Source organism: Syngnathus acus, chromosome 3, assembly GCF_901709675.1.
Source record: "Syngnathus acus chromosome 3, fSynAcu1.2, whole genome shotgun sequence".
Classification (NCBI taxonomy): domain Eukaryota; kingdom Metazoa; phylum Chordata; class Actinopteri; order Syngnathiformes; family Syngnathidae; genus Syngnathus; species Syngnathus acus.
In genome coordinates, this window is record NC_051089.1 from 11472367 (window position 1) to 11499343 (window position 26977).

Consider the following 26977-nt stretch of genomic DNA (forward strand, 5'->3'; position numbering starts at 1 on the left):
GTTGTAGAAATATTACATTGGCATTAAAAGTGTCTGTTCTGCCCGATATGTTTCTTAACACAAATATCAATGTTTCACTTAATTATGTAAGGAGCATCTGTATTTTGTAAATAAGCCATATGGAGTCAAATAATCTGTGACTCTTGAAAAATCCGCCAATGTTCTAAAATGACTAGAGGTTGTCTTTTCTGAAAATGCCTGCCAACCGAATGAGTCAAGTATTTGTACTTTCCACCACTGGTCTTTTCCATGAGGACAATGACAAAAAGATAAATGATAAAGAGAGTGACAGGCCAGATACCAGAGCCCATGGAAGCATTATTGATGATGGCTGCTGGCAAACTCGCTTATATACATGTTGCTCTGCTTTGCAGCAAAAAAAAAAAAAACACAATTGGAGCTACTGAGCCAATTTTGACATGACCCATTAGCATATTTGGTAAATAGTGCAAACGCTGTGTATGTCACTCTAGCACTGACACCGCAGTTTCCTGCTGATCCAATTTCCTTAAGTGCAGGTCCAATATCAAATGTGTCACCATCCAAATAAGGCAAAACCAATTTGCTAAAACTAATGGCGCCCCAAAGGGCTCTGGTATCATTGCACCATATGTTGCTTGTTCATGACAACACGCTACTAATGCACATTTAGGAATGTACATTGTACAGTACCAGGATGAATGAGGTGACATTGGATGGTGACAATCACTGATGACGAAGCGGAAGTGAAATCAAATACCTACAGTATTCATGCAAGTGGGGTAGCTTGTGCGATTCAGGACCGCCGCTCGCAGAGTGAGCAGTACTCACGCCGCCCGCGCGCACACACCCGGTCACAATGGAAGGCAATTGACCAATAGGGAATGAGAGAAACACAGTGAGATGGAGAAAAAGAACAACAAGGAGATCAGAGCAGAAGACATGAAGAACAATAAATGGCTCAGACTGTTAACTTCCCTTGACAGGTCATTACAGGGAACATGGTCAATATGTGCTTCGCTCAATAGCTCAAGGTAATACTAGAACTCCATGGTTGCTGGTGATGACCGCAATCATTTTGATTTCCTCATGCAATCCAATAAGTGGATGAAAGCAAGTTGGCCCATAAGAACAGTGAGTTGAGGGGGCTTGGATGTGCAAAAGCTCTTTTTAACATTTTCTTTGAGGTCACCAATGTGGTCCACTTGAGTAGCCCATGACAGGATGCCAATTTGGTCAATATAATATTAAAAAATAATAGTTATATAGGGGACAGGGGTCAAAAGTCAGTATTGCAGCCAAATCATAGCGTTGGTGGAGAAAAGTTAGCTGGTGAAAAAACCAATAAGACAATGATAGAACTTATATCTCCTCCAGCCCTGAATAATTGAAGCAAATTTGTTACTTCAGAAGTGCATGTCATACTGTTAATTCGACACATGAATTAGGACTCAAGAAGAAGTTTTCAGTTTCAAAAAAGTTGCCGACCCCTGGTAAAGACCATTTCATTAATTTGTAAGCACTAGGATAATGGCAAGAAAGTGACCGACTATTGTTGATCTAAAATAAAACAAGGCCAACAAAATATTGTTGCCCCCCCAAGGTTATGATTGATTGCAAGCCAAATAACAAAAGAAAAAAATTAATTAAAAAATAGGTTTGAAATCTTTTTGCTTATTCAAACAGTTAAGTGATAACTAACTAAACAATAAGCTTACATTAAAACCTCTTTCAATTATTGTTTGTGGAAAAAAATACCAACACATGACAAATGATGAAACAAAACATGGTCACCTTCAGATGACTGACCGCAGTTGCTAAATGTAGATATTTTGGTAAATTACATTTTCATCAACCCCTTTAAAAACAATTTAAATGTGAACATGTAACATAGAAAACTGTTACCCGTTTCTCTTAGAAAATCCTCACAAGTGGATGATAAGACATCACTCCTAGTTATTGTCTTCATCAAAAACATTTTAAAGCAGTGCTGTTGTCCAAGTGACTTGTTCTCAGGATGGTTATGACTCATCTACAAAATTAAATAGATGATTTGTCATCGGTGTTAAAAAGTGAAAAACAAGCTCTTTTCACTCCCCTTTGCATAGACTGCAGGCCGCAATCTATCATTTATATTCCCAGCCGCAAAATTAACTTATATAGTGCTGTGACATTAAAAGGCACATGTGACCCATTTCGAAGTTGATCGAAACGTACTGTTGATGTACTAAATCTAACAACAACAAAGTACAAAGTAGAATGTAAGATCATGGATGATTGCAAAAGAATGGCCTACAGCCGCAGCGCTACATCAAATATTCAGGCGATATATTTCCACAGAGGCACGGTACAGAATAGAACATTGTCACTGGAGTGGAAATAAATGCATTTATGGCCCTTTGGTAGAATTCACAGAAGGAAATGCAGATTATTATTCACAGTTACCTGCTCAAACTTGCCCACTGTTGCTGTCGCATTTAAAACCATGGTTATTTTGTTCCATTTCACAATAATTGGATTGATATATCATTAGTAGCCTACATTTAATAATGAAAAGAAAACCCGAATTGTTTCTGCTCCCTGTCAGTGCAAATTAAAAAGAAAAGGACCATAGAACAGCCCGCCCTGCTTGAAGTACTGTACATATGTTAATTCATGCGGAAATCATGCCTGGAATACGTAAAAGAGCCGCTGCAGCAGAGGCAGCCATCACTAGGGGTTATTAAAAAAAAGGTTAAAAACCAGACGCTGCCCATCTGGAAGAACTCCTCAGAGCTCATTCACTGATGTGCTAGCAAAATATTGCTTGTTCCAAAATGTAAACATTCCTTTGACTTTTTTGTACATTCTGCACAAAAAGAAGCAACAAAGCTCTGGTCTTATAGATTGATCAATTTGATCTACACATCATTAATATCTAAGTCACCTATTCACAGTTTATGGTAGATAAACAAAAATTTAATTACTCAATTAGCTCAGATGAGGATAGTCTCTATCATCGGCCAAAACATCCATTCATTATCAGAGTCAAATTATATTTTTGGTGCATTAATCTCTGTGTATGTTCATCCTCATTTTACCAACAAGGAATCCTGTTACCTTAAAAGCATATTTGCGGTTGACGTGGTCCTCAGGCGCAACTGGTGCGATGAGATAGCTGGGCAGAGGAATACTACCGAGGACCGTCTCCTCGCGGCTGTCTGAAGCAGCAACAATAACAACAAGCGTACACCGTCATGTCAGTAATTGCACCCAAAACACACTGCCAAGATGTTTTACGGTGTTTACGAGAGATTTGGGATTTACGAGTCACGCGAAGGTACGCGGTAATTCGTGGGTGACAATGGCATGAGCGAGGGCCATGTGGCACGAAGAGGCCTTTGGCTTATCCATTATTAGGCAAGGACAAGAGAGGAGAGGCGCACGGCGCCACCTGCGCTCAAACTGAATAAGGAAACAGTTAAATAGTTCAAATAGTAGTTAAAAATCGGTGTTTTTTTTCTTTCCTCCCATCTTTGCTTTTGAATAAATGTTTCAACTCATGAATGCTCAAGTTGTCAGAATTTCAAATATTTTTTTTGTCTTGGACACACACTCACCTTTGTAGTAAAACAAGCAGAAGTCGGACAAGACAAACCACTTTCGTTTCCAGAGCCTCATTCCAGAGCTGTCCTGGAGGTTAAGAGAGTAAGCACGTGTGGTAAGGAACACAGGAAAAGAACAGTTTCGTTGGCATTATCATGATGACTTGCAATATGGGGATCACGATGAAGCGCTGCAATGGCTGCAAAATTGAGAAACCGATAAGTTCAGAGACCTTGAAATGTCAAGTGACAGAAACATTTATTTATTCATTTATTGAATGATTTATTGATTGATTGATTGATTTTGTTCAGTTGAATTGACCTTTTAAACAAAATATACCTGCATTTAATAAAATATGATTCACTTAAGTACACATTTTAATTGAATCATTAGAGTCCTGTTTTTATTTTTTAATAATTAAGCACAAGTGTTCACGTTCACAGTGTGGATTAAGTGATAGTGACTTACAATATAATAGATTTTTCAGGATAAAACCCCAGTCTTGTTTTCGATGAACACTTGGGCCTACTGCGCTACTACTGTATATTATAACGTTGGACATAACTGTGGTACTTGTAGAGAAGTTTTTTTTTTTTTGGTGGCTTTAATGTTTAGTCCTGCAGATATTGTGTTTGTGCAGATGCCATATTTGTACATACTGTTTGAATTATGATCTAACTTCAGTCCCATTCGAAAAGGTTTAGCAAGGCTCTCACCAAAGCCGAACCATCATAAGTCAACATGTATGTAAACCATAAAGAGTAAACTGCTCTAAATTATGCTTGTGATGTTAAAGGTTGATCGTGCCATAATTCTCTAGGTTGACTTAAATTTAGTCACAAATAACCATGTTCACTTACTAAAAAACCAAAACCATTGGTAGAAACATGATCAGTCACCTGTTTATAGAGCCAGCCCCTCACGACCACCGGGATGTTGAGGTTTCGTTTAATAGCTTGATCCCTCTTGCCGAAACTATGACATTTGCTCAAGCCTCTCGAGCCCTAGAAGGACACAAAGATAAACTAAGCTGTTTTGCTTACATATAAAATAGAATATTGTGTTTACATGTTGGAAAGGTGCATTGACCTTCAGAAAGTAAAAAGCATTACATAAAGTGTCATGGCCTTACAACGAGATGAGTAAATAACCGAACAGAGCAGGGATGTGCTGGAGCAATGTAGAAACTTACGAGCTTTTTCTACCATGTGTGACATTAAATTATTTTTCACTGGTACTTAAGCAAATACCTGCTGTCCACCTGAAAGGCTCATTTAACAGTGAATTGTTTTCTATGCATAGAAAAATATACATTTATAAAAGTGACACAACCTTGTAGTAATTTCATAAAGAAATAAACCAGAATGGAAAAAAAATGTGAAAAAACTAAATAGGGATGTGTGTGGCTTTAAAAGGCGGGGCCAGGCAGGGTGAGTGATGTGGGAGTCAGCAAAAGAGACTGTAGAGTTGGTTTGCTGTTAACTGTTAGTCAGTCTGTGTGTTAAATATTTGGTCTTTTGTGGCCATGTCGCCTTTACCATATATTCACCCTGCATTTTTATGTTGACTTTTGTGACATGAAAAATTCTAGATTCGCCTTTTACTGTTGCAATCCAGTTTTAATATGCATGGCAAAATTATTCCTCAAAGTGACCATTTATCAGAATGACGATAGATAGCATCATCTCAAGTTGATTAAATCACTTGATCAACATTAGTGTTTCTTGTCACTCAAAGTAGAGAAAAATAATGAACAACACATAGGAAAGGATTACTTTTAAGGGGAAATCTTCTCACCTTTGATGCTGAGCTAGCATCCATCGCCGCTGTGGTCACAAGCTTGGAGGACTCCGTGACCATACCGGGTGGTCGATGGTGATTGGACATACGGGACTCGATCCTTTAGTTGACAAAAGAGAGCATGTGAACACAACTGCACTGTCATGATCATTCTCTCTTCCAGTGGTACTTAAGTGTATTTATCAGGTATCTGTACTTTTTCTAAAGTCTAATCCAAGAGCTCAATTAATCAAGATCTCAACCACGGTCGACTTTGACCTGTCTCAATTTACATCTTTTAAATGCCATGTCGTCATCCATGGAGGTTGAAAAAAGTCACAAGTCTTTTTTGACAAAGCCCAGTGAACTATTTTCAAATGAAGGAGTTAAAAGTAAGATGTCATCATCACAATAAATACTCAAGTAATGACACCTGGAAAATATACAGTACTTAAGCACAGTAATAAAGTATTTGTACTTCATCACTTACACTGTTGACATGTAATATAATGGTCCATTGCTTTTAAATTTACTTCCTAATCGAAGTGAGCTCCTGGTAGAAAACAATGTGCGATTTCCGTGACATTTCTGCCCCCTACATTGTTTCACAGCAAGGTGAAAATAAACTCTCACCTCTTCCTTCTCTGTGTGTGGCACTACTATTGAGCTGGAGAACTATGAGTGAATGAGTGGAGAAAGTGAGGTAACTAAGTAAACATGACTATTCTTTGCTGCACAACGTATATTGCAGCAGTCAAGAATGTTTCCTGTCATATAAGGGGGCTGGTTTTATGTGACACTGACTAGTGTTTACCACAACTGTTATTGCAGTGGTTTCCCAGGAGATTTGTTGTGGTATGTGCGCTGAAGAGGGACCATATTTCACATTTGTTAGACTGTCAAGGCTGGCTCTCTTACTGCAATAATGAGAATTGGATCGGAATAAATGTTGGTCCTTTTTGCGCCATTAGGCTCTTGTGGGGTTCGGGGTGGATGGATGGATGGATGGATGGATGGATGGATGGATGGATGGATGGATGGATGGATGGATGGATGGATGGATGGATGGATGGATGGATGGATGGATGGATGGATGGATGGATGGATGGATGGATGGATGGATGGATGCATGCATGGATGGATGGATGGATGGATGGATGGATGGATGGATGGATGGATGGATGGATGGATGGATGGATGGATGGATGGATGGATGGATGGATGGATGGATGGATGGATGGATGGATGGATGGATGGAGTTTAAGACGATGCAAGGGAAGCAACTTGCGATTCTATGAACACAAACTGGTGTGTATTAAGTGTAGCCATCCATTTTCCATACTACTTTTCCCCAAGGGGGTCGCAGGCGTGCTGGAGCCTATCCCGGCTGCCGGGCAGTGGGCGGGGGACACCCTGAACAGGTTGCCAGCCAATCGCAGGGCACAGAGATGAATAACCATCCACACTCGTAGTTGCGGGTAATTTGGAGTGCTCACTTACTATACTAATGTAAATTTATCCATGAGGGGCATTCACCTCACACTATTCTGAGTTACAAACTTGAGAATGCAAATAAATCATTGTCGTTTTAGTACTGCTTCAAGCAGACAATATTCAATCATCTTGCATGCGCATCATGTTCCAGCTGCCAGCTGGAATATAACCACACAAAGAGATGGTTTTAATTGTGCTGTGAAGCCATCAAGCAGCTTTGATGGTCGCTTTGCAAGCAGGACATGCTGACAAAGGCATGAAATATAAAGGTGGTAAATCCAACCGCCACACAACATACAAACATCATTTTTTCATGAGATGTCTACTCTGTTGTGGTACTAAGTCACGTAAGAAAAACAGAGAGACGCTTTATGCATTTGCTTGAAGACTTCACTGTCATTGAAATAAAAAGCCCAAGCGGAAATATGATATAAAAAAAAGCAGACTGATGAATTTCACTGAGAAGCGACACAAAGTCAAAAGTGTGTGTGAGTACTTCTTTTATCTTGAACGGAAATTGGTTTCAGGGCTCATATGAAAATGCAGTGAGATTAATATGCTCTTGAAACGTCATTCAAGTTATGAATACAACCCATTATAGAGCAAATATACAATGTCCTTCCTCCAAGTCACTAATTAAAGTGTAGGATCCGTAAAGTGCATGTTGCGTGGACTCCCTCTTGTGGCATGCAAAAGAATTGCCGCCTGAGTGCAGCTCATTTGCTAAAGATCATTAATGTTAAATGCAATATTTTTAATTGTATGATTAAGTAAGTTATTTGTGTTTTTCTGTATTTAAGCACAGGTGATACTTTCTGTGGCCGTACTCATTTTCTCATTACCTCTTAATTGAAGGCTTCTCCTGTGCTTGTTCCAGATGATTAAACTTTGAATAGGCTTTTTCATGTCTAATTTGCAACTCCTATTCCCTGACCTTCAACTTAAAAGGAATGGAAGACTCACTTGTCCTGTAGGGTGTATTCCGTGTTTTCTGGCGAAATCTGCCCGGTAACAGGGTACCGAAATGATGTGCACCTCACGTTGTGGCTGCAGCAGAAGAGAAAAAAAAGGGGGTATCAAAGAGGGAATCAGGTTCTTGCACAGCCAACATCATATAGTTGCTAAGAATTTGTTCAAACCATCTGCCCATAAGAGGTGAAATAATCGACCAAACCCAAAATTCCCACGTGTACCTTTATCACCAAATTGGTAGCAAGAAATGAATACACCCCCAGCCATGCAGGCCAGTCATGTCAACTCTGAGTGACTCATCAAAGCCTTCTTTTGCTTTGGATTAGGGCCAAACTATTTTTCAAAATGTACACTTTTCTGCCACCAAATCTAAGCAGGTCAGCTTTCTGTTCGCTATGCTCAGCATCCTGACCATTTAATCTTTAAATGCCATCAGCCAGGGGAAATATCTCATTTCTAATCATAACTTTTATTACATAAGCTTTTGCTGCTGAAAATAGAGTGAACGAATGCTTATGCAGCTTTTCTTTAAACATGCTGCACATACATAATATCTCCAATAAACATGTTGATACACTCAGCGCTTAGAGTGGAATACGTGTTTTACAGTCATGGGCTAAAACAACAGCAATGTTGAATGATACAAACATAACGTTTCACTGCATCGACATTTATGAGTTTTGGAAAAGTCGGGCAACATACTGAACAGGATTGATGCCAAGACATTCAGCACGCACAAACAACAACATTAACACTTCACATACAAGTACGAGTGTGGTTGCCATCCTCACATACTGTATGCACAAATCGAAACACACAGTCGCACAGGCACTGGGCCAGGATTGTTCCTGGTACCAACCCATCATGGGCTGAGCTGCACTGCACTGTAGAGCACTGCAGCACCAGCACATCCCCCGTTAATTAGAAAGCTGCATTCTTTGAGGCTTTTGTTTCAGCCACATTACTTCTGAACTATTTGTCATGGAATTTCCAGCAACCACACTTAGTGCGGCAACACTGCAGCACAGTACATCTATTTGTCTGCTGCCAGCTTCATCAATGCTTGTGGCACTGGCATCCCTAATGGCAAAATAAACTCCTGCTTGCAGATAACTAACCCAACAGAATGTAGATGTGCAAATGTGTACTGTAAACTGTAGTGACAGGACAGTGCATAACAAAAAGGCCCGTGTCCGCCTATATATACATTGGTACTTTGACTTACAAGTTTGCCGGCTCAAATGAAGGAAAAAAGGGAGTTGGGTGAAGAGAACAGACAGAATACAAAATGAACAAACACAAGCAACATGAAGAGTGCTACATGGACCTAACAGTGAGGCAAATGGACAATCAGAACTTGATTGAGTTACTGATGTGACTCATTTAAAAGCACACAAAAATGCATAAATACAAAGTATTACAATGTATGTGGGGAGTGTCTTTTTTGGTTTCATTACACTTTATGAAACCCGTATATTTCTTTACATACACTTTATTTTGCAATATTGACACAGAAGCTGCAATAGTGCCTTTTTTTTTTTTAATTAAAACTGTTTTTTGGGGGGGTAGAACAAATTAATAGAATTTCATTAATCTCAATGAGGAGATTTGGCATGAGACACAAGTAAATTGAGTTACTGGCTTGGCCACGGAATGAATCAAACTTGCACGTCATAATACTATTGAAATTTTTCTTGGCAAAATAAAGGAGGTCAATTCATTTACCTTAGAGAACATTTTATTTTGCTTATTTAGTTTTTAAATTACAAACATCCACTTTGTGGCAATTAATTAGATTGCTGCAATCAGAAGCATGCCCTTTAATGGAACAAGACAGCAGATAAAAGAGCCTCAAATGAACAGATATGCTAATACGTACATCATTCAGAAGAGGACATAAGATGAGAGGATACCTAAATCATGACTCAAATGCATAAGGGGAAAATTAACTTCTAAAAATGAGGGGCGTGAATAGATTTTTTCATTATCATTATCATAGCAGCTCGCATAATAACTCACTTTGAACATCTTTGCATCTCTCCAGACTTTGAACAAAAAACAGCTCTTTTTTTTTCTTGGGTTTGATTTTTTTGTTTGATTTTTCTCTCAGAAGTATTCATTATGAGTTTGTGTGTTTACTCTAGCAGACAACCAAACTAAATGTATTAACAATCTACAAACCATGCTCTTTCTCAGCTACAGCCGCACATTGTCCTCTTGTCGCTGGGTACTAAATACTAACCACTTAGGTCGAGTTTGTTCCCTTACACAGAAAAGGATGACTCATCATCCCATTTTTCAATGCGGCACTGTTTACATTCACAGTGCAAATGGTGTAAGTACATTTCGTTTAAACAAGTTCTATTCCTTGATGGAAAACAAGGTGTGTTGCAGTTATGTGAAAATATCAACCAAAGTTCAAAACTTTTGTGCACACTTGCCAACCCTTGCACTATATCTCAAGGATTGGGCACTACACCTGTCTTGAACCATACTAGGTGTTCTTCACGATAAACTTCAGTACAAAACAGTTACTAAAGTTGAATTCATTGAGAAATAAATAAAGAAATAGCATCTCTTCTGTCTGCATACAGCTTGCATCTCAAATCAAACTTCACCACTGTGATTTCAGTACAGCACAGAGACGGTTTCAACACATCTGACTTATAGTAACACAAACTGAGACTCTTCATGTCAACCACAAACATGGCATTTGTCTTGACCGCGAAACTGTATCCGCTCACCATAACACGTAATAAGCACCACTACAGATACTCTCTCTCATCATGCATACAGTGGAGACTCTACCTCACCTGATGTGGGACACAGAATCATGGTGAATCAGATTTGTTCAGCTGCTGAAATTCTCTCAGTACTATCAGTGTAGGTGTAGAATGTTGAGGGTCTGATGTAGTGGCTTGCATCCAAATGAATCAGAAAAAAAGTAGAGACTCAAAGTGTCCAGCTTTGGTAAACATCCAATACCCTCCCATCAATGGAATACCTCAACCGCTTATCAGATCCTCCTCCCTCTCTATGTTTTACTTCCCTACATATACGTTTCTGCACTCCCACTTTTCTAAGTATTGAAGTTACTTTGCTCTACTGTGTGAAGTGTAATCCTAAATCCTATAAACATTCTGTGTGTCAGTCATCAAGATAGTGTCAATGTTGCTTGTGTTTCTTGACTGAAGTCAGAATAGGAATTAACACAGTGAACTCAACAGGAAAGAACGCTTCGCTTAAATCAGTCAGATACCAATCTAAACTGGCTAAATAACCAGAAATACTATGCAATCCAGTGACCCAGGAGTAAACTTACAAACTAAGCAATGCATTTCAAGATCCCCGTATGAACTGGTTTATCAGGGAAATTGACCTATGATCTATGCTAATAAGGAATTCCAAACTAATCTCTAGGTATGCAAGTGGAGGGAGCAGGTGGTATCAACACAAGCTTTCCGTAAACATAGAATGGCATGAGTTGTAATTGTATAGGGTTAGGGGACTTTGTGGCTTATACAATCACTATTTAGTCATTTTAGGGGGATTTGCCCAATGAACATACATCTTATTGCTTATTTCATACTTATACCGTTGCCTGTGGTTTTCTCACACTTCTTTGCCAATGCATAATCATGACAGCAAGAAATGTGTACAAAAAAATTTTTTTTTCCATCATCATCACTTTGAACCATTGTGATAAACTGAGTAACAGCCAACAAGAAATATTTACCCAGTCCAAATGGAGAACTTTCAAGGTGCATGGAGATGTCATGTTCACAGTAATAGGACAGATCAATTGCAATTTGCCCAAATACATGGGCAAAAATTAATCAATAAAGCAAGAGTATTTTAGGCATAAATTCACCATTAGAGTTAATATTTAGATATAACTTCATGTTGTTCCAGCAGACACAGAGACAGCTTCTTCCCCCAGGCTGTTGCTCTGATGAACTCGCACCACTCTTAGAGTCTCAGAGTCATTACTGTGCAATAACATCCTGCTCTCCACACCTTTTTTGAATTTGTCTACACTGTTTGTACTATGTGTCCTCTCTGCATCCATTGCAGCCTGGTCATCCTGGAAGCGGGAGCTTCCCATCTGTGGTCTCTTCTCAAGGTTTCTCATTTCCCCTAGCTGGAGTTTTGAGTTTTTCCTTGTCCTTTTGGGAGTTTAAGATCAGGGGATGTTTGAGAATATTTGCCCTTTTTCACATGTCCTGAGTGTTGTTAGTCACCTAAATGTTGAACAGAGGGTGTGATTTACCGAAGTCAAATTCCTTGTTTGGCACGCTCAAACATGGCGAATAAAAGACTCTTGAATCTTGAATGTATTCTCGGTTGAGTGTTGACATTCACCTTTGTGCCGACATTATGAAGGAACATATGTTATTTGTTGAGAAACAGGGGGCAAGACAATGAACATATTACGTTGGCCCTATCTTGTGGAATCTTAGTGCCAGGAAAATATTTATTAAAATATATATTCATTTAGGCAAAACTAGTCCTTCGCTGCCATCTCGGTGCCAATGAACTATGTTCATGTTTGTTGAGGAGTTTCATTTCGACAAATTTAGTTCTTTCTTGTTGCATCTGGGTGTCAATCGTGGGTTCTTGCTCTTGGTGGCACAGTGAGTGACACATTCTTTTTGTGCACCAAAGGACAGTGTGGCTCAATATGTTGTTAGTGTTGCAATGAGTCAAATCAAATATCAATGTTGTAGCCAACAGTAGTTACTTAACGCAGTTAAGCTGATTACTTGCTTTTCATTGTCACAAATAACAAACAGATAGTAAACTAAATAAGAGAAATCAAGGCAGTACGAAACACACAAAAAACACCAACGTTCTCGTCAATAAGCCCACCCAGTGTGAGCGTGTAGGAGTGTGCGAGAGAAATACCCAGCAGCGTTATGCAGCAGCATCCAGTCAAGCAAGCTGAAAGAAATAGGCCTTAAAAATAGTGAACGCTGTCTCTCAGACAGCTATTAAGCAGATAAGCATTCTGCAGCGTGATTTGCACATGTTGCCCGACCTCCATCAGTTTCACAGCAGCCTTACATTTAAGCCTTTCTAATCATTCTTACTGGTTGATTCTACTGCAAATCAAATCCTGACCTGCCTTGCTCCATCATTGTCACTCACTACTATCATTATCACCATTTCCAGCTCTTCTGGGAGTACTAGTATATGCTGCAGCCATTTACAACCATTACAGAAGACAGTCATCTAATATATGCAATCTAAGACAGCATCAATACCACATGAAATGATAATGTAACAATCTTGGTGGCGGTAGAAGACGCTTGAGGGAATTTGCAGCAAAGCAAAGCTGCAGTGAAAGGCAGAAAGGCCAAAACATGAGCCAAGACAAAAACAGTCGGTCAGAGTGTTTGGCACAATTTGAAAGCATGGTCCTGGCTAAAACCTCATTAACATTCAAGGCACACCCACCCTTGTGAGGCATCACATTTTATTGTCATCCCGGTGCTGCGCTCAAAAACACAGGCAATCAGAAACGCACGCAAGGCAGCCGACTAACTGCTTAGGCTTTATAAAGTTGCCAGATCCTCCTCATATGCACAGCAAATTATGAATATTACGATGCATACACTCAGGGTGATTTTCATTCAGAAATTCTTAGTCATAAAAGACATTTTAATTACATTTACACACACTGTTGGAGACAGACTTTGTGGTTTACTCAAACAGCCACTATGTGCAGTGAAGTGCAGCCTGAGTACCAAAGCATTGTAATTAATAGACAACAGTGAGCGTGGGATTACTTGAAGAGGGTCGCTGGATGTAGGAGTCCACATCACAGGAAGAAAGCAGAATATAAAGGTAGGGGGCTTGATTTAACACAATTTTGAAGCCTAATTTTATACACTTGCCGTTTTTTTGAACAATCATATTTTGCAGGATTATTAACAACACTCAACTCTTTGGTGTGCATGTGTATGTGGGTGCATATATTAAACACCATAAAGGTCAGGGATCGTCTCAGATGACGAGCATATGAACATAACAGGCTCTTGGCCTTGGGAAATCCCAGGTTAATTAACAGTAACAGGATGACCTTTCACCTCCATGCTCCAAGAGCTCAATCATGTAAAGTATTCAGTTGTGACATACTGGAGGTCCAAATGTAATTTCAATTAGTGACACTTGAGAACGGAGGGTAAAGCACATTGACATTAATACTGTACATAAATAAACAGGAAAATTGGACTAGAAAGTTTAATACATTTAAATTACGATTTTTATTCTCGCATGGAAGCAAGTACCACTGGTGCCACTGGTACCACAGTTTGAGAATCTCTGATCTCCATCATTGATGTTGCTCAACTTTCCATAGCTGTACTTGAATAAAGTATAAAGTGGATTGGGTAACACCTTTGCAATATGCTTCATTTGCCTCAATTGTTTCAAGACATGATTGAAATCCATTCAACACAAACGGTTATTTGCAACCAAATGACGATCCATTAAGCCATTGCTGCGTTCAGCTTTTATTCTATTTTAATAATGCAATTAAACTAATTTAAGTTAAAAGTTAACAATATTAATGACATCAATTAAATGCACTCAGCGGCCAATTTAAATCAAACACGTTTCTGATAAATTACCCGTTTCTTTCTTTGCTGCACATTTTTAATGTCTTAGTGAGACATCTGTATATTGACAATATTAGATTGGTCCATCTCGTTGAAAAAAATGAGGTGGCAAATTGGATCTGACAGCAGGCTATTTGATGAGAGATGAATAATAAAGAGCAATGACCTGATTTTTCAGGTACTTTTCCGCATCAGCATAATGAGACATTAATGGACAAAATACTGTTGACGGAACGAAGTCCCACTCTGCAATTAAAGATGACTTTGCTTGTGTTTACATACTGTAATTAGTCAAAATCAGAATTGTTTTATTACCACACTGTTTCATTTTGTTTATTGCACAAATCTCTGATCTGGAGCATCTGTTGTGACAAAATAGTCCAAGCGCACTGCAAAGCCCAAAACAGCTAATCGCTTAGGCGTGTAATGTAGGACAGAAGGGGAAGCGAAGTGCTCGGAAAAGAGGGAAAGCTCAAAATCTCCAGCAGGAAATAGGCAGCAGGCTCAAACACAATAAGCTCAATGCCACAAAAGAAAGAGACACAAGACAGAGTGTTATGTGACGTAGCTATACATGAAAGTATTATACACAAATCAAATCCAGGCATCCTGTCATAAGACTCATAAAACACTTACTATCAAATAATAATAATACTTCAGGATGACAGTGAAGCCATTATAAGAAAATCGTCAATTTTAGAACACTTAATATCCACCAAACAAACCAATGGGGAACTTGTGGAGAGACAGTGGAAAGAATGTTGGATTAGATCCTCAGCAAACACACCCGAGCGGTATTTCATTTGAATTTGACCGACTCACCCTTGAGTCCCTTCAGGAGAGCTGCTCCACCCATGTGGAGGCGGCTTAACGAGCAAACAATTGCTGCACTGTCAGCAGAATTTAAACCAAAACTATGAAGCTTGACAAATAATAGTGAAACAGAGCGTTCCATCAAGTTTAATGATATGGTGAACTTGTCTCGTACTTAATTGTGATTAAGTAAGAACGTTTAAACAAGGAATGAAAATGTCATTAAGAAAGAAAATCAGCTTAACGGAATTTCGCCAATACAGTATATACGGGAGCTATACTGTGGTTTGCAATAATAACTAATAATATTCATAATCATCACTGTTGGGTGGAAACCCGCTTTGTCCAAATTTGGTCGATGTCACAAATTTGTAGCATGTCACTTTTAAGATTCCACCTAAAATTAAAGTGTTGAAAATGTTTTGCTTTTTTAATGATGCAATCTTAATAGCACAACAAACATGTTTTTTTTTTCATTTTTGATGATGTTTTAGAACAGCGAGATTTCCGTCCAACGCGCCTGTACCTGTGGCTAAAAAGCGAAGCATGGAGAGTCTTTGGCAACAGAGACTCTCCGCGCTTCGCTTTCGCATGAGTACAGTCAATAAAGGAGAAACTAGTTACAATCTTTCCTTTTGTGTCTCATTTCCTCTCTTAATATTATTTTAACTTAACTACAGCGGCTCAAGCAATCATGCATCTTCCATACAATTTGGGCTGTATATGTGAGGCTTCAAGTTGTTTCCTGAAAAATAACAGCGGTGGTCAGTTTTTCTGTTGGAGCTAGTAGTTGGTGTATGCGCAATGCTCAATCGCCAGGTATGCAGGTGTGAACCACAGAGTATAATTGAGAGACAATAATGAAAACAATAATATAAAAAACATTGTTTAAAAAATTCCCACAAATCAGAGGTACCAATACATAAGTGTCCCTAAACGGATATTATTCGTCCTCAACCTTTGAGATCCACTGCAAATTGTACACGACAGTGGATTATATTTTGTGTTTGTACATCAGTCATCATAAATGCAGAATAATCCATCTGATTATGCACGTGCTAAAAGAAACAAACTTGGCCTACCTGCTGGTTGCCAGTGCCACTTTCATGCAAAGGTCTGTCATGTGCTGTCTTGTTTTCTGCACGCTTGTCTGCAACATGACCCTGTCTGATTTGACCAAACCCTTATTCGACAAACAGGCTCCAGTCGGCTGGCACACACAAACTCCATATGTCTTTGGTCAGATTATCTTTCTGATCTCTGATCCCCATAATCCCTCACCATCCGAAACAAATCACACAAAAAAAAACAACCTCTGGGTTCTATATGACCTTGTGTTTTTTCATTTTAACACATCATTAGACCCCCTCTGAGCTTGGATATTAGACTAATTAAACTCAATTAGCTCGTTGCATAGCACTTTTCCTTATTACCAGAGATACAACACAATCTATTGTATATAGAGTTCAATTCACTAAACACAACTATCAAACACCTAAAATATTCATATAATCCCGTCAGGTTTTTAAATTACAACAAAAACTATTGAAAGACAGATGACAATGGAAATCTTATCAAATTAAGATAAAAAAAATGCAGCATGCAGAACCAAAAATTATGCAGTTTGATTACACCATTAGTCCTTTGAAATTATTAAAGCTTCAGGTGATCATATTGTTGTCTCTTTGGATGCAAATAATCCATAAAATATACTTCATGCATCCCTGTGTGACTCGCCTGTGGTGCAATCCTGAACCTCTATCGGGCAGTATTATCGATATACAGATATACAATAAGGAGATGATCACAAATACTGAGAAAAACTGCAGTATTGTCGAAAAACATGGATCGGTCACTCGTAACTCCACTGTACAGAAGACATTGAACAGTACATCCATGAACTGTAGTTGGAATCTAAATCTGCATCAAATTTTGGGATATTAACAAGATACATTTGGCTGTAGGTCACCCACATTGTTGCTTTATTTCGGTCGCAGACGCCGGCAGGCTACCGCACAATCAATTTAAACAAATTAATTAAATACATTAGGGGAGGTTTGGCTTACTTGGCTGAGACCGCATAACTGAATTGACTGGTTATTTTTAGATCTCTGTATATTGTGGAAGACTGTCGAGGCTCATTAAGTCAGTAAAGTGGTAGAAGGTCTTATAGTCGGACAACTCTAAAACAGTCTTGCTAGCAGAAGTGAGATTTTAGCTGAACAGTTCCCTTTTCTGGAATTTGCTTGACAAGGGTGATTTGCGCTTATCAGAAATTCAGGAATTTAAAAGGTCATAGTTTTAATAGGCAGTGAAGAGACTATTCATTTTTAAATACCGCAACCTTCTGCTCAGCATCGCCATTATGTCTTTTCTTCGAAGGCGTCTCCCAGGAAATGTCCTCCCTATTTCTGGGTGTAATGTCCCATGAGCCAATTTTAGGTGTGGCATTTTTCAAGTCCGCACACTCACGGCTGCAGCTAACAAAGCCATGACCTGTGGCAGTTAAGCATACAAATGAGGCACAGTGACCGCTGGCCACAAGATCCCAACAGTATTGACGATAGAGCAGCTTTAACTCAGTCACGAGGCATAAATCACATCACATAAAAATGGACCCGATACCTATTAAAGAATTACCTGCTGCTCTTGGGTGACATTTTACACTGACCACTGGCTACTGCAAGATGGCTTATAAATGGGTAGAGAAACCTCAATGCCCGGCTGACATTGCGATCCATCATAAATGTCCAGTGATCTATAAAAGAGTTTCCATATTCACTAGAACCCAACTGAAAGTTAACGTAATGCAGGTTTTTTCAGCCAAACTACGCCTCCTATCTCAAAGAACTCCTAAGTCGGGTCACTCATATCTCAAGGCACCACTGTGTACTCTAGTTTCATTTTGACTTCCCTAAGTCATCAAAACATAATGTGAACTTGCCATTCAAGTCACATGCAATCCTTAAAGCGAACCAAAAGACAAAGTTGGATGCAAGGACAACCTGAACAACATTTTTGCTGGACTGACTCAGGAGTATACCGTCATGATGACAAGCTGATTTGTCATCATGAGGCAGTATGTCACATTTACTTCAAATTGTGACAACTGATTTGAATGTAACAAAATTAAACAAGGCACTTACATTTACAAAGACAACTTTTCTTCCAATAGATTTCATTTGAGGCAGACAAACTCATTAGTAGTTCCTTCTTCATAGAATAGAACAAATAATCGTTGGCGGTTAATTTTCCAGCTCTATAGATGGACATTTGTGTGCCATCCCTTGAGTGTTTCCAATAGATCACGGGATTGTATATCTGTCTGCGGCTTGGGGTTTAATAGCAGCTGTACTAAGAACGGACGTAAACATTCAATTTTGCTTTCCCCCTCGAGTGCTTTGGACTGCAGCACACTCTACCTGCAGAGATGCCACTGTGTATCCACCAATATACAAGAGCCTCCTTAGATCCCTTGAGAAGATAGTTCTTCTTACATGACAAAACGGCCAGTGACCCGTGTTTACGAGGCACCGCAGCGAAGACCTCTTCGCTGTCCACTCGCCCACACAATCAAATGATGCATCAGCTCGCATGCACGCTAAATTCCATCCCATGCTCTCACACTAACATTTAACGGCGTGCAGTCCAAAGCACTTTAGCCGGAAATCTATTGCCATAAATTAAGCGTGAGGTGAGGGCGTGAGATACACACCTGGAAGCCGCGCGATAAACCGGCCGCCTCTTGTAAGCGACTTGAGAGGACCGTCCTGGTTGGCCCGACATGTTAGCGGCAGGTCTGTGATTTGCTGCGCTCTCCTCAACGGTGGCTGCGCGCCTTCTCGCTCGGCTCACTTCGCCGCTCCTGCCGCTACAGCTGCTGACGTCCTCTGCTGAGCACGCTGGCATTGATTCATTCAAAACATCCTCCTTCCCACTGCTCCCGTGTGAGCCTGCTAAGGTGCAGCTATAATTACACGCAATCACTGAATTGTTCCGTCTCCGGGGTATTACTCTTGTGATGGGCATTAAGACCAGTCAACCTCATTGAGGGATCTTTTAAGAGGCCCCCGAAGAATAAGAAGTAAAGCACAGGTACTTCCTCTCTACTGCCTCACATTCCCTCCCATATTCTCCCCCCCCCCCCCCCCCCCCCCGCATCTTCTCATCACAACTGTGTCTCCTCAACACAACGCTTCCACGAGCAGGACGCCCTCTCTGCTCCATTCTCTCTGCAGTCATCCAGAAACAATGTGCATTGGCCAAGAAAAGAGGACGTAGAGGTCACGAGAGCAAAGGATACAGTCACGCTTCTGGCAGATGAAGTGAATTCAGATTAAAGCACAGGGAAATTCTAAAGTCAAACGCCCTGAGGTCAGACAATTTAGCATTTAACCACAATCTGTTGTGCAAATATGCCTCAAAGGTACAGCCTTCATGTTTTGCTTTTTTCCCCCAAAAAGTAGGCGACAAAGAAGAACTTAAACGTCTTCTCATACTTAAGGAAGTCAAACCCAGAAAAGTATTTACAATATGTTGTTTGTGACTCCACTTTATGTTGCACTTGAAATGAGTCTATTTCTTGCTAAAGAAATCGCTCCTTTAATTTTGGAAGAAAGTCTGTACCAAGTTCGATATTTAACAGATAATACAAGCACTTTTCGCATCAAATCCCTGTCCTAAATTGAATAATATCATAATAATACGACGAGAAGATGATGTTGCAATGGAGGGAAATCACTTGACCAATGATTCGAATGATTAGAATGTTTGAGATAAATACTAGTTGTCAAAATGTTTATAATGGCAAGAGTCTGAGTTTTCGTTTCCAGACAACTGAGAGTTCAAGCAGGACTTTGAATGGACTGTGTTCCAAATTTGCTCAGTTTTGTTTTGTTTTTCATGCATTCCAGCTATCCAAACATTACCATTTTGTAACAGTGCAAGATAATGAAAAGTACAAGCCATTGCCTCGAAGGAGTGGCTGCAATGTTTATAAAGTGCTTTGCAGAATGTAAACAGTACAAACCATAAGAGCAAATTAAATATTGCCTAGCAAAATGTGTCGTAATGCATGATGTTTAATAATTTTCCAACAGGCTGCCACACAAAACATCATACTATACGTTTCAAAATGTTCAGGATATATTGTTTTAAAAATTCAACAAGATTAAAATGATGTTCAGTATAGATTAATTCTTGGATACTTCTTTTGATCCAACATCTTCTCGCAAAAAGGGGGGCTTTGCAAATATTGTATTTGTAACAAGACAACCAATATAAAACTTAGAACAACTATGACTGAAACTTGACTTCTTTTTTTTTTTTTTTATACAGGTCTTTGCTAAAGTCCAATATTCAACAGTGGCCATAATGATGGCTGCATTCCATTCAGGTGAGTCAGCTCCAGCTCTGTAGCATTGTGTTCAATTTGCACAACAGTAACGCAGCTATCTGCACAGCCGCAACTTCTCCAACATGGCATGAGTGAAAGGGAATAAAGTAATAAAATAACTCTTGCCATACTTTCAAGGTAAATTCCTAAGTGATAGACCACAACACACAGTAAAAAATCAGTTCCAACCATTTTTTTCTAACAGAAAACCAAGTGCATAAAGTTAAGAGCTGCATACTTCAAGTGTGTATGTGACTTTTAAACAGAAAATTGCAACTCACCCTTAAACAATCAAAATTAGAAAAACCCAATCCGACTCAAGTTCTTATCATGTCCAGACAAAATGTAATGTGGGTTGCTCTTGTCTTGTTTTAGTGTGAAGCTCAGTGAAGAGTAATGCCTGATGGGAATATCCTTTGTAGCTGCCGTTGCAGCTCTCGCTCTCTCTCTCTCTCTCTCTTCGGCCACTCTCGATCTCCGCGAGTAAAACTGCCTGCACTTTCATTGTACAGCCCTCTTAAACCTCTCCAGGGTTGAATAAAACGATAACAGTGTCCACTTTCTGTGTTTAAAGATAAAAGGAAGAGGAAGCCCCCATCGGGAGTCGTCATTCTTATTGGTCACCGAAGATGAGCAGCTCTCACCTTTGTATAAAGTGCTGACCTTGGGCTCTGTCTGCAACCAAAACGTTGCGTCTGCGCCCGATCTCCCCTTATCAGATGACACCGGTGGGCCGGGGAGACCGGGATGTAGGACAGACTACAGCCGAGTGGCAAATTGGGCCCGACTTGCCACAAAAGTCAATAATCCACAGACAGACGTATAGATAAGAGCAATAAGGTGTGGATGAGGGCAGGTGCGCTCCATCCATCAAATGGACCACCGCGTCAATGTTCATATTTTACAGTGACAGCCACTTTCAGAGGGTTCTATTTTAAAATAGCAGAGGTCCCAAGGACCAAAACACGTGATAAATAAAATTCTCGCAGCCTCAATAGCAATATCTAGTGGCTAGATGCAGAAAAGCAACTTGCTTCTTTATTGGTCTCATTTGCGCTGACAGATCCCATCTGCCTCTAATCTACATCATCACGTATTCACACCAGTGCTGCGGTGCCTTACAAATAGGGAATGTTGTATCAGATTGGAAGCTGATCAATAGTTAAAAAAAAAACATTGATTATCTGTTAAGAAATGAGCTTGGCACTTGCAGCCCTTAACAACATTGCATATGGATTCATTTGTAAGAATATAAAAGTTGAGTTCAACAAATGATGCACAAATTGCACAAACCCAAAGACCAGGCCTCATCGGTCATATTACCTGTTCATTCATCTTTTGTACTCAATATTCCGTTCCGTTCCACAACAATATTGAGCGAGTCAAGTAATCATGACAAACAGTTTTCGCAATTCACACATCAATGAACAGGATCTTAGTGAAATGCAATTTGGAGGGAAAAAAACTTTCTGGCATTTACAAATATTCCTGACAGAGAGCATACATTTCTTTTATTCTATCATGCGGAATATAAAAATGAAGCTGGACAAAATAACTGCACTAAATAACAGAACTGGACAATTTACACAATTTCAATGTATAATCTAATGATAACCAGTCTATATCCACTTTGCATCTTTTGGAAACCTCACCTAAATAAATGTGGGTTGTTTTGCCTTTGAGAAATGATCTCAGTGATACGTAGCTACACGTATTATTATTCCAAGCTAAGTCTCCAAACTCAATAATAACCCATTAAAAAAAACATACTTGATGAATACATAAATTGGTGTCAGTAAACTGTTAAATTCCAATTGAAGTATATAAACGCCCACAGCAGTGAATGAGTTAAGCAACAATCAATTCCACATGGACGACCAATTTTATGACAAAAGATTCGACGCATTATTCCTACTTTTTGTAAGCAATTAATTGAAGTCACATGCTGAACCCTCCCGGTGAACCGAATCTTTTCTGTTAATCCAATACCAAAACCGTCACACTTGCCACTAAATCACAGCCAGTCTCAAAGATATCACCAAACAAATGCACCTTTGTGGCTGCTAACTAATCACTGCTGTTCTCACGTGTGAGGTGAGACAAGAACAGTGCACCTTCTCTCTCTGCAGTGGCTCCAGTCACACTGGGCTCTGACAGAATGCGGCAACTTTCATCTGAATTAAATCAGAGGGTGGGTGCATGCACACACACACACACACACACGCGCACACACACACAGTCAAGAGGCAGAACTTCCTTTTTGCTTGGCTACAGTTGTCAGTGCAAGCCTGTCGTTAAGTGTTTTGAGGTGGATGGATATATAAATGGAAAATAAATCTGAGTAAACGTGAAAGAGGATGATTTACATCAATATCAGGCAATTTAGTGGTCACGAAGGCAATTAACATTAGCATGTGCATAGTTTCTACCCTTATATGATTAATACAGTAATTCATGCGTCAAGAAATGTTCCCTCTAAACCGCGCACTGCTCTCTCAGAGCCAGCATAGCAAATGTATACAGTGCCGTAATAAAATTAAAACCTGAACTGTATTGGAATTTTGCATTTTCATCTTCGGCGTATAGTCATTTGGATGCCCATGATGAATGCAGTCATTTACCAGCCATAACTTTGACTATTAATGTTTAGCATCATCTAAAGATTTGTGGAAATTATCAGCAAATGAAGCAGCTCAACATTTAAAGCGATTAATATAGTAATCATAATATGCAACCGTTTGACCTTGTCAACCATTTGTCACATATTGCAATGAAAAGCATCACTCTTGTCTTCAATTCATATACGTATTTTGTATAATAAAGTAGCAGTCATTTAAGCTATAATTTATTAAAACATATGAGTAAATTCCTATATTTACTTGCAGATTTCTGAAAAAGTCAATTTCGGCCAAATCACAACATAAAAGTGCATAAAATCCTTAATTCTGAATTTTATCTGTGCTACAAATCCTTCTTCACTATTTTTTTTGGTAACATACCTCAGTCGTGTAACTTAATATGATCTCAGGTTTTGGACAGGTGTGATACAGTCAATGTGTGCATGTCTGATGTTGATCACCATGGTTCAAGGAATGCTCGGAGAATAAAATTAGAGGGAATATTAGCATCAAGGCCAGGGAAACTGTAGTGTGTTTAGGCAAACAAATTTTGTCGCAGTGTCTGTGCATTGCAAAGACAGATGTTGGAAGCACGCAAACAACAAATTTCTCGACCTTTAAATGGGTTTAACCTTCAGAACTCAGGGTACCACGATGGGAATTTGGCAAGTAGTGCATCAACTCGCGAGTTTCAAATGAGGAAGCAGCGGCTTAATGGTCCTGTCAGAAATAGTTGGCCTCATCATTCATTTTGTTCTTGGCTTTTTTCTTCAATTGTAACTTAGTCATTCTAAGAAAGACAAAGGTCATTTGCTGCATTTATGTACAACTAGCTTTCCTAAGATGGGTGATTGGAATAGATAGAATGCTGTGTTTGCAACAGGAGGGACCTTCATTAAATGGGGATTAAGATTGGTCCCTACAGGGATGCTCGAGAGAGAAAATAAAATATTGATAGAGCAATCGCATTTGATGAGGTCGAGACGGAAGCAATTGGTAGCTTTTCTCGTGGTTAACAAACGCTTCCCTCTGCACTGCCACACACCAGTACTGCTGTATTATATTCAATCAAAAAAAAAGAAATCACATAATCGGTGCCTGACTGCTTCAGAGTCAACCGATCTAGGTCCACTTGGACCTTCTGTTGATTATTTTTGCTTCGGTTACGCCTCTCCATTGCAGACGTTCCGTTCCAGACCATCTTCGCAATAACAATAACACAATATCCCGTTTAACTACTGTATAGGGCATTTTTTTAGCATTCACAGAACTTGATTTTTAATGAATCTACATTATCAATAGGCCTGAAATGGTAATCATTTATACTTCTTCAGAAATTGGACGGACGTTTGGTCTGAGTGCTGGAGATAATGCCATATGACAGGCTTTAATCGTACGGCGACTCATTGCCTTCAAGGTGTGATTTTCCAATGTCACCTCAGTCGGCCGTTCACATAATAATGACGATGATGTATGCTACCGCTGCTTCATTCACACGCTGACGACAAATTGAACAACTGAGGGTTGACTCCCTTCCTCAAGGATACTTCCTTGGGGCTGCAGAGAGAAAAAAAACACCCTTGTAATCAAATTCTAGTCAGGCACCACACTACCGTATTCCATTATGGGCCAAATAATGAATTATGTTTTTATTTTCAAACTGAGCTCCGACTTATCTTCCATTTGATCACGTGAATGACAATCGAATAGAGCAGCCGATTTTAGAAGCACTGTAATTTAAATCTACTGATGGAGGCTGAGCGTAAGAAGTGGCACAAATAGCATTGAAGGGAAACCGCACAAATATACTGCAGCTGTGCCAAACTTGTGGCATCATATTTAGAAAGACCTGAGTCAGCAAATGCTGCCAAAGGTGCAATATTAATGTATTGCGTAAAGGCTATGTCAATCCTTATGTTGTCCTTAGTACCGTAATTTTCGGACTATAAGTCGCACCGGAGTATAAGTCGCACCAGCCATAAAATGCCCAAAAAAGTGAAAAAAAACCATATATATGTATATAAATCGCTCCTGAGTATAAGTCGCCCCCCCACCCAAACTATGAAAAAAAAAACGCGACTTATAGTCCGAAAATTACGGTATATGCAATTGTTTTGCAACCAAAGTCCACTGAGATAGGCTCACCCATTATCCTAATGAGGACAAGCGCAATAGAAAATGTGTTATTATTAAATTTGTTATAATTTGTTTGATGGATGGATGTCTAACTGTGTGTGGAGTGTTCTTTCTTTTGGTATTTTTCTAGAATAGAATAGCACAAGCCGTTGTGCGCCGTTGTGGGAGGGACCACAGCCAACAACCAGCCAATCAAAGTGTCTCCCCTCATTCTCTTTAAATTCAACGCGGAGAGAGCTACATGGCATGGAGATCGACGCCAGAAAAGTACATTTAAAAGGAACTGCAAGATCTCCGATCATGCAATTCGTGTGTGACAAATGTTGAATATTTTTTAAACGTTTACTGTTTGTCATTATTAACCTAGTGCAAAGTAGTAAAAAAATGTACCGTTTCCCTTTTGAACTTTAATTGGCTAAGTGCAGCAGTTTAAAACATACAACACTCTTAATCAAGTGACACAGATGTCTAATTAGCTAAGATCCACATGGGACGAATGAAGAAACTTGGCATCATTCACATCTACAATTAATCAAGGTAACTATCTGAGCTAAACTCTAAAAACACTTTATTCTCTTGCCACGAGTGGTCACGTCAACAGAAATTGTCTCACAAAAGAGTTAGGAGTTAAGGTCAAACTCAGTTGACACTCACCAATTCCCAAAGGAGCGATTCTTAAGTGTCCTATAAAAATAAGGACAACGAGATCCGGTTTTCACACCGACTCAGTCCAATCAACAGCAAAGGTTTTAATGTGATCTTTGATACAATCAAATTTGTATTTTGCTTGGTAGATGAGGCATATGCCAACACTATGTTTAGACTCGACCTTTCCATACAATATGTCTGGATGATAATGTGAACATAGCTAACTTTGGTCCATCGTGCATTAGAGGCACTATTTTGTCAAATATTTGGGGTGTATCTGCTGCAACAAAAAACATTTTAATTTCCTTAGCTGTGCCCTTGACTTTGCAGTTATTTGCGTTCCTGCCGTATCCCCTAGACACAACCTTTGAATGGTGGCTAACAGAATGAGTGTGCTGGTCAACGATGTGTTGAAGGAGTCATGGGCACCCGGGATTCTCTTTGTGTGGGCTCCCACTTTTGCTCATCATGCGTGGCGAACTGTAATGCATTGTCACGTGTGAAATGTACTAGTACATACACTTAATCAACACTTTGAAATATCCATCCATCCATTTTCTGTACCGCTTTTCCCTATCCCAGAAATCATCGGGCAGTAGGCTGGGGACAACCTGAACTAGTTGCTTCTTGAAATACTGGGGTAAAATTCCATACAACTTTTAAATTGCTCTTTTGTGCATGTTTAGGAATACAACAAAGCCAGGGAAATGTTATTACAAAAGCAAAATGCCTCCCTAGATTTTAACAACGTCACAAGCATATTTAAAAAAAGCATATAAAGTTTTATTTGGTCTGTTATAGCCCAGTGTGATTTCTTTTTTCTTTTGCCTGTTAACTAACATTAATTTGAAAATGACTCCAAATAGAAGTATAGCGAGGCTTTTAAAGAGCTTTATGGCTGCTGGAAAACTGTTTCAATTTAAGAAGAAACACTGGTG

At 39.4% G+C, this 26977-nt stretch overlaps 1 protein-coding gene across 10 annotated transcripts in view; it reads right to left on the bottom strand.

Moving 5' to 3' along the window:
* The window catches only part of plekha7b (pleckstrin homology domain containing, family A member 7b), a 55491-nt gene that overhangs the window by 21572 nt on the left and 6942 nt on the right, over positions 1–26977 (bottom strand). For 4 of the 10 annotated variants that reach the window (XM_037246729.1, XM_037246726.1, XM_037246734.1 and 1 more), the window contains 5 exons: positions 7801–7884; positions 5362–5464; positions 4464–4568; positions 3579–3651; positions 3079–3179 (listed from right to left, as the gene is read on the bottom strand). In XM_037246729.1, coding sequence (XP_037102624.1) covers positions 3079–3179; positions 3579–3651; positions 4464–4568; positions 5362–5464; positions 7801–7884 — 466 coding nt within the window. Of the gene's footprint in view, positions 1–3078; positions 3180–3578; positions 3652–4463; positions 4569–5361; positions 5465–7800; positions 7885–18957; positions 20836–20918; positions 25165–26977 lie in introns of those variants that run through there. The other 6 variants (XM_037246727.1, XM_037246724.1, XM_037246733.1 and 3 more) reach the window with 5 other exon arrangements.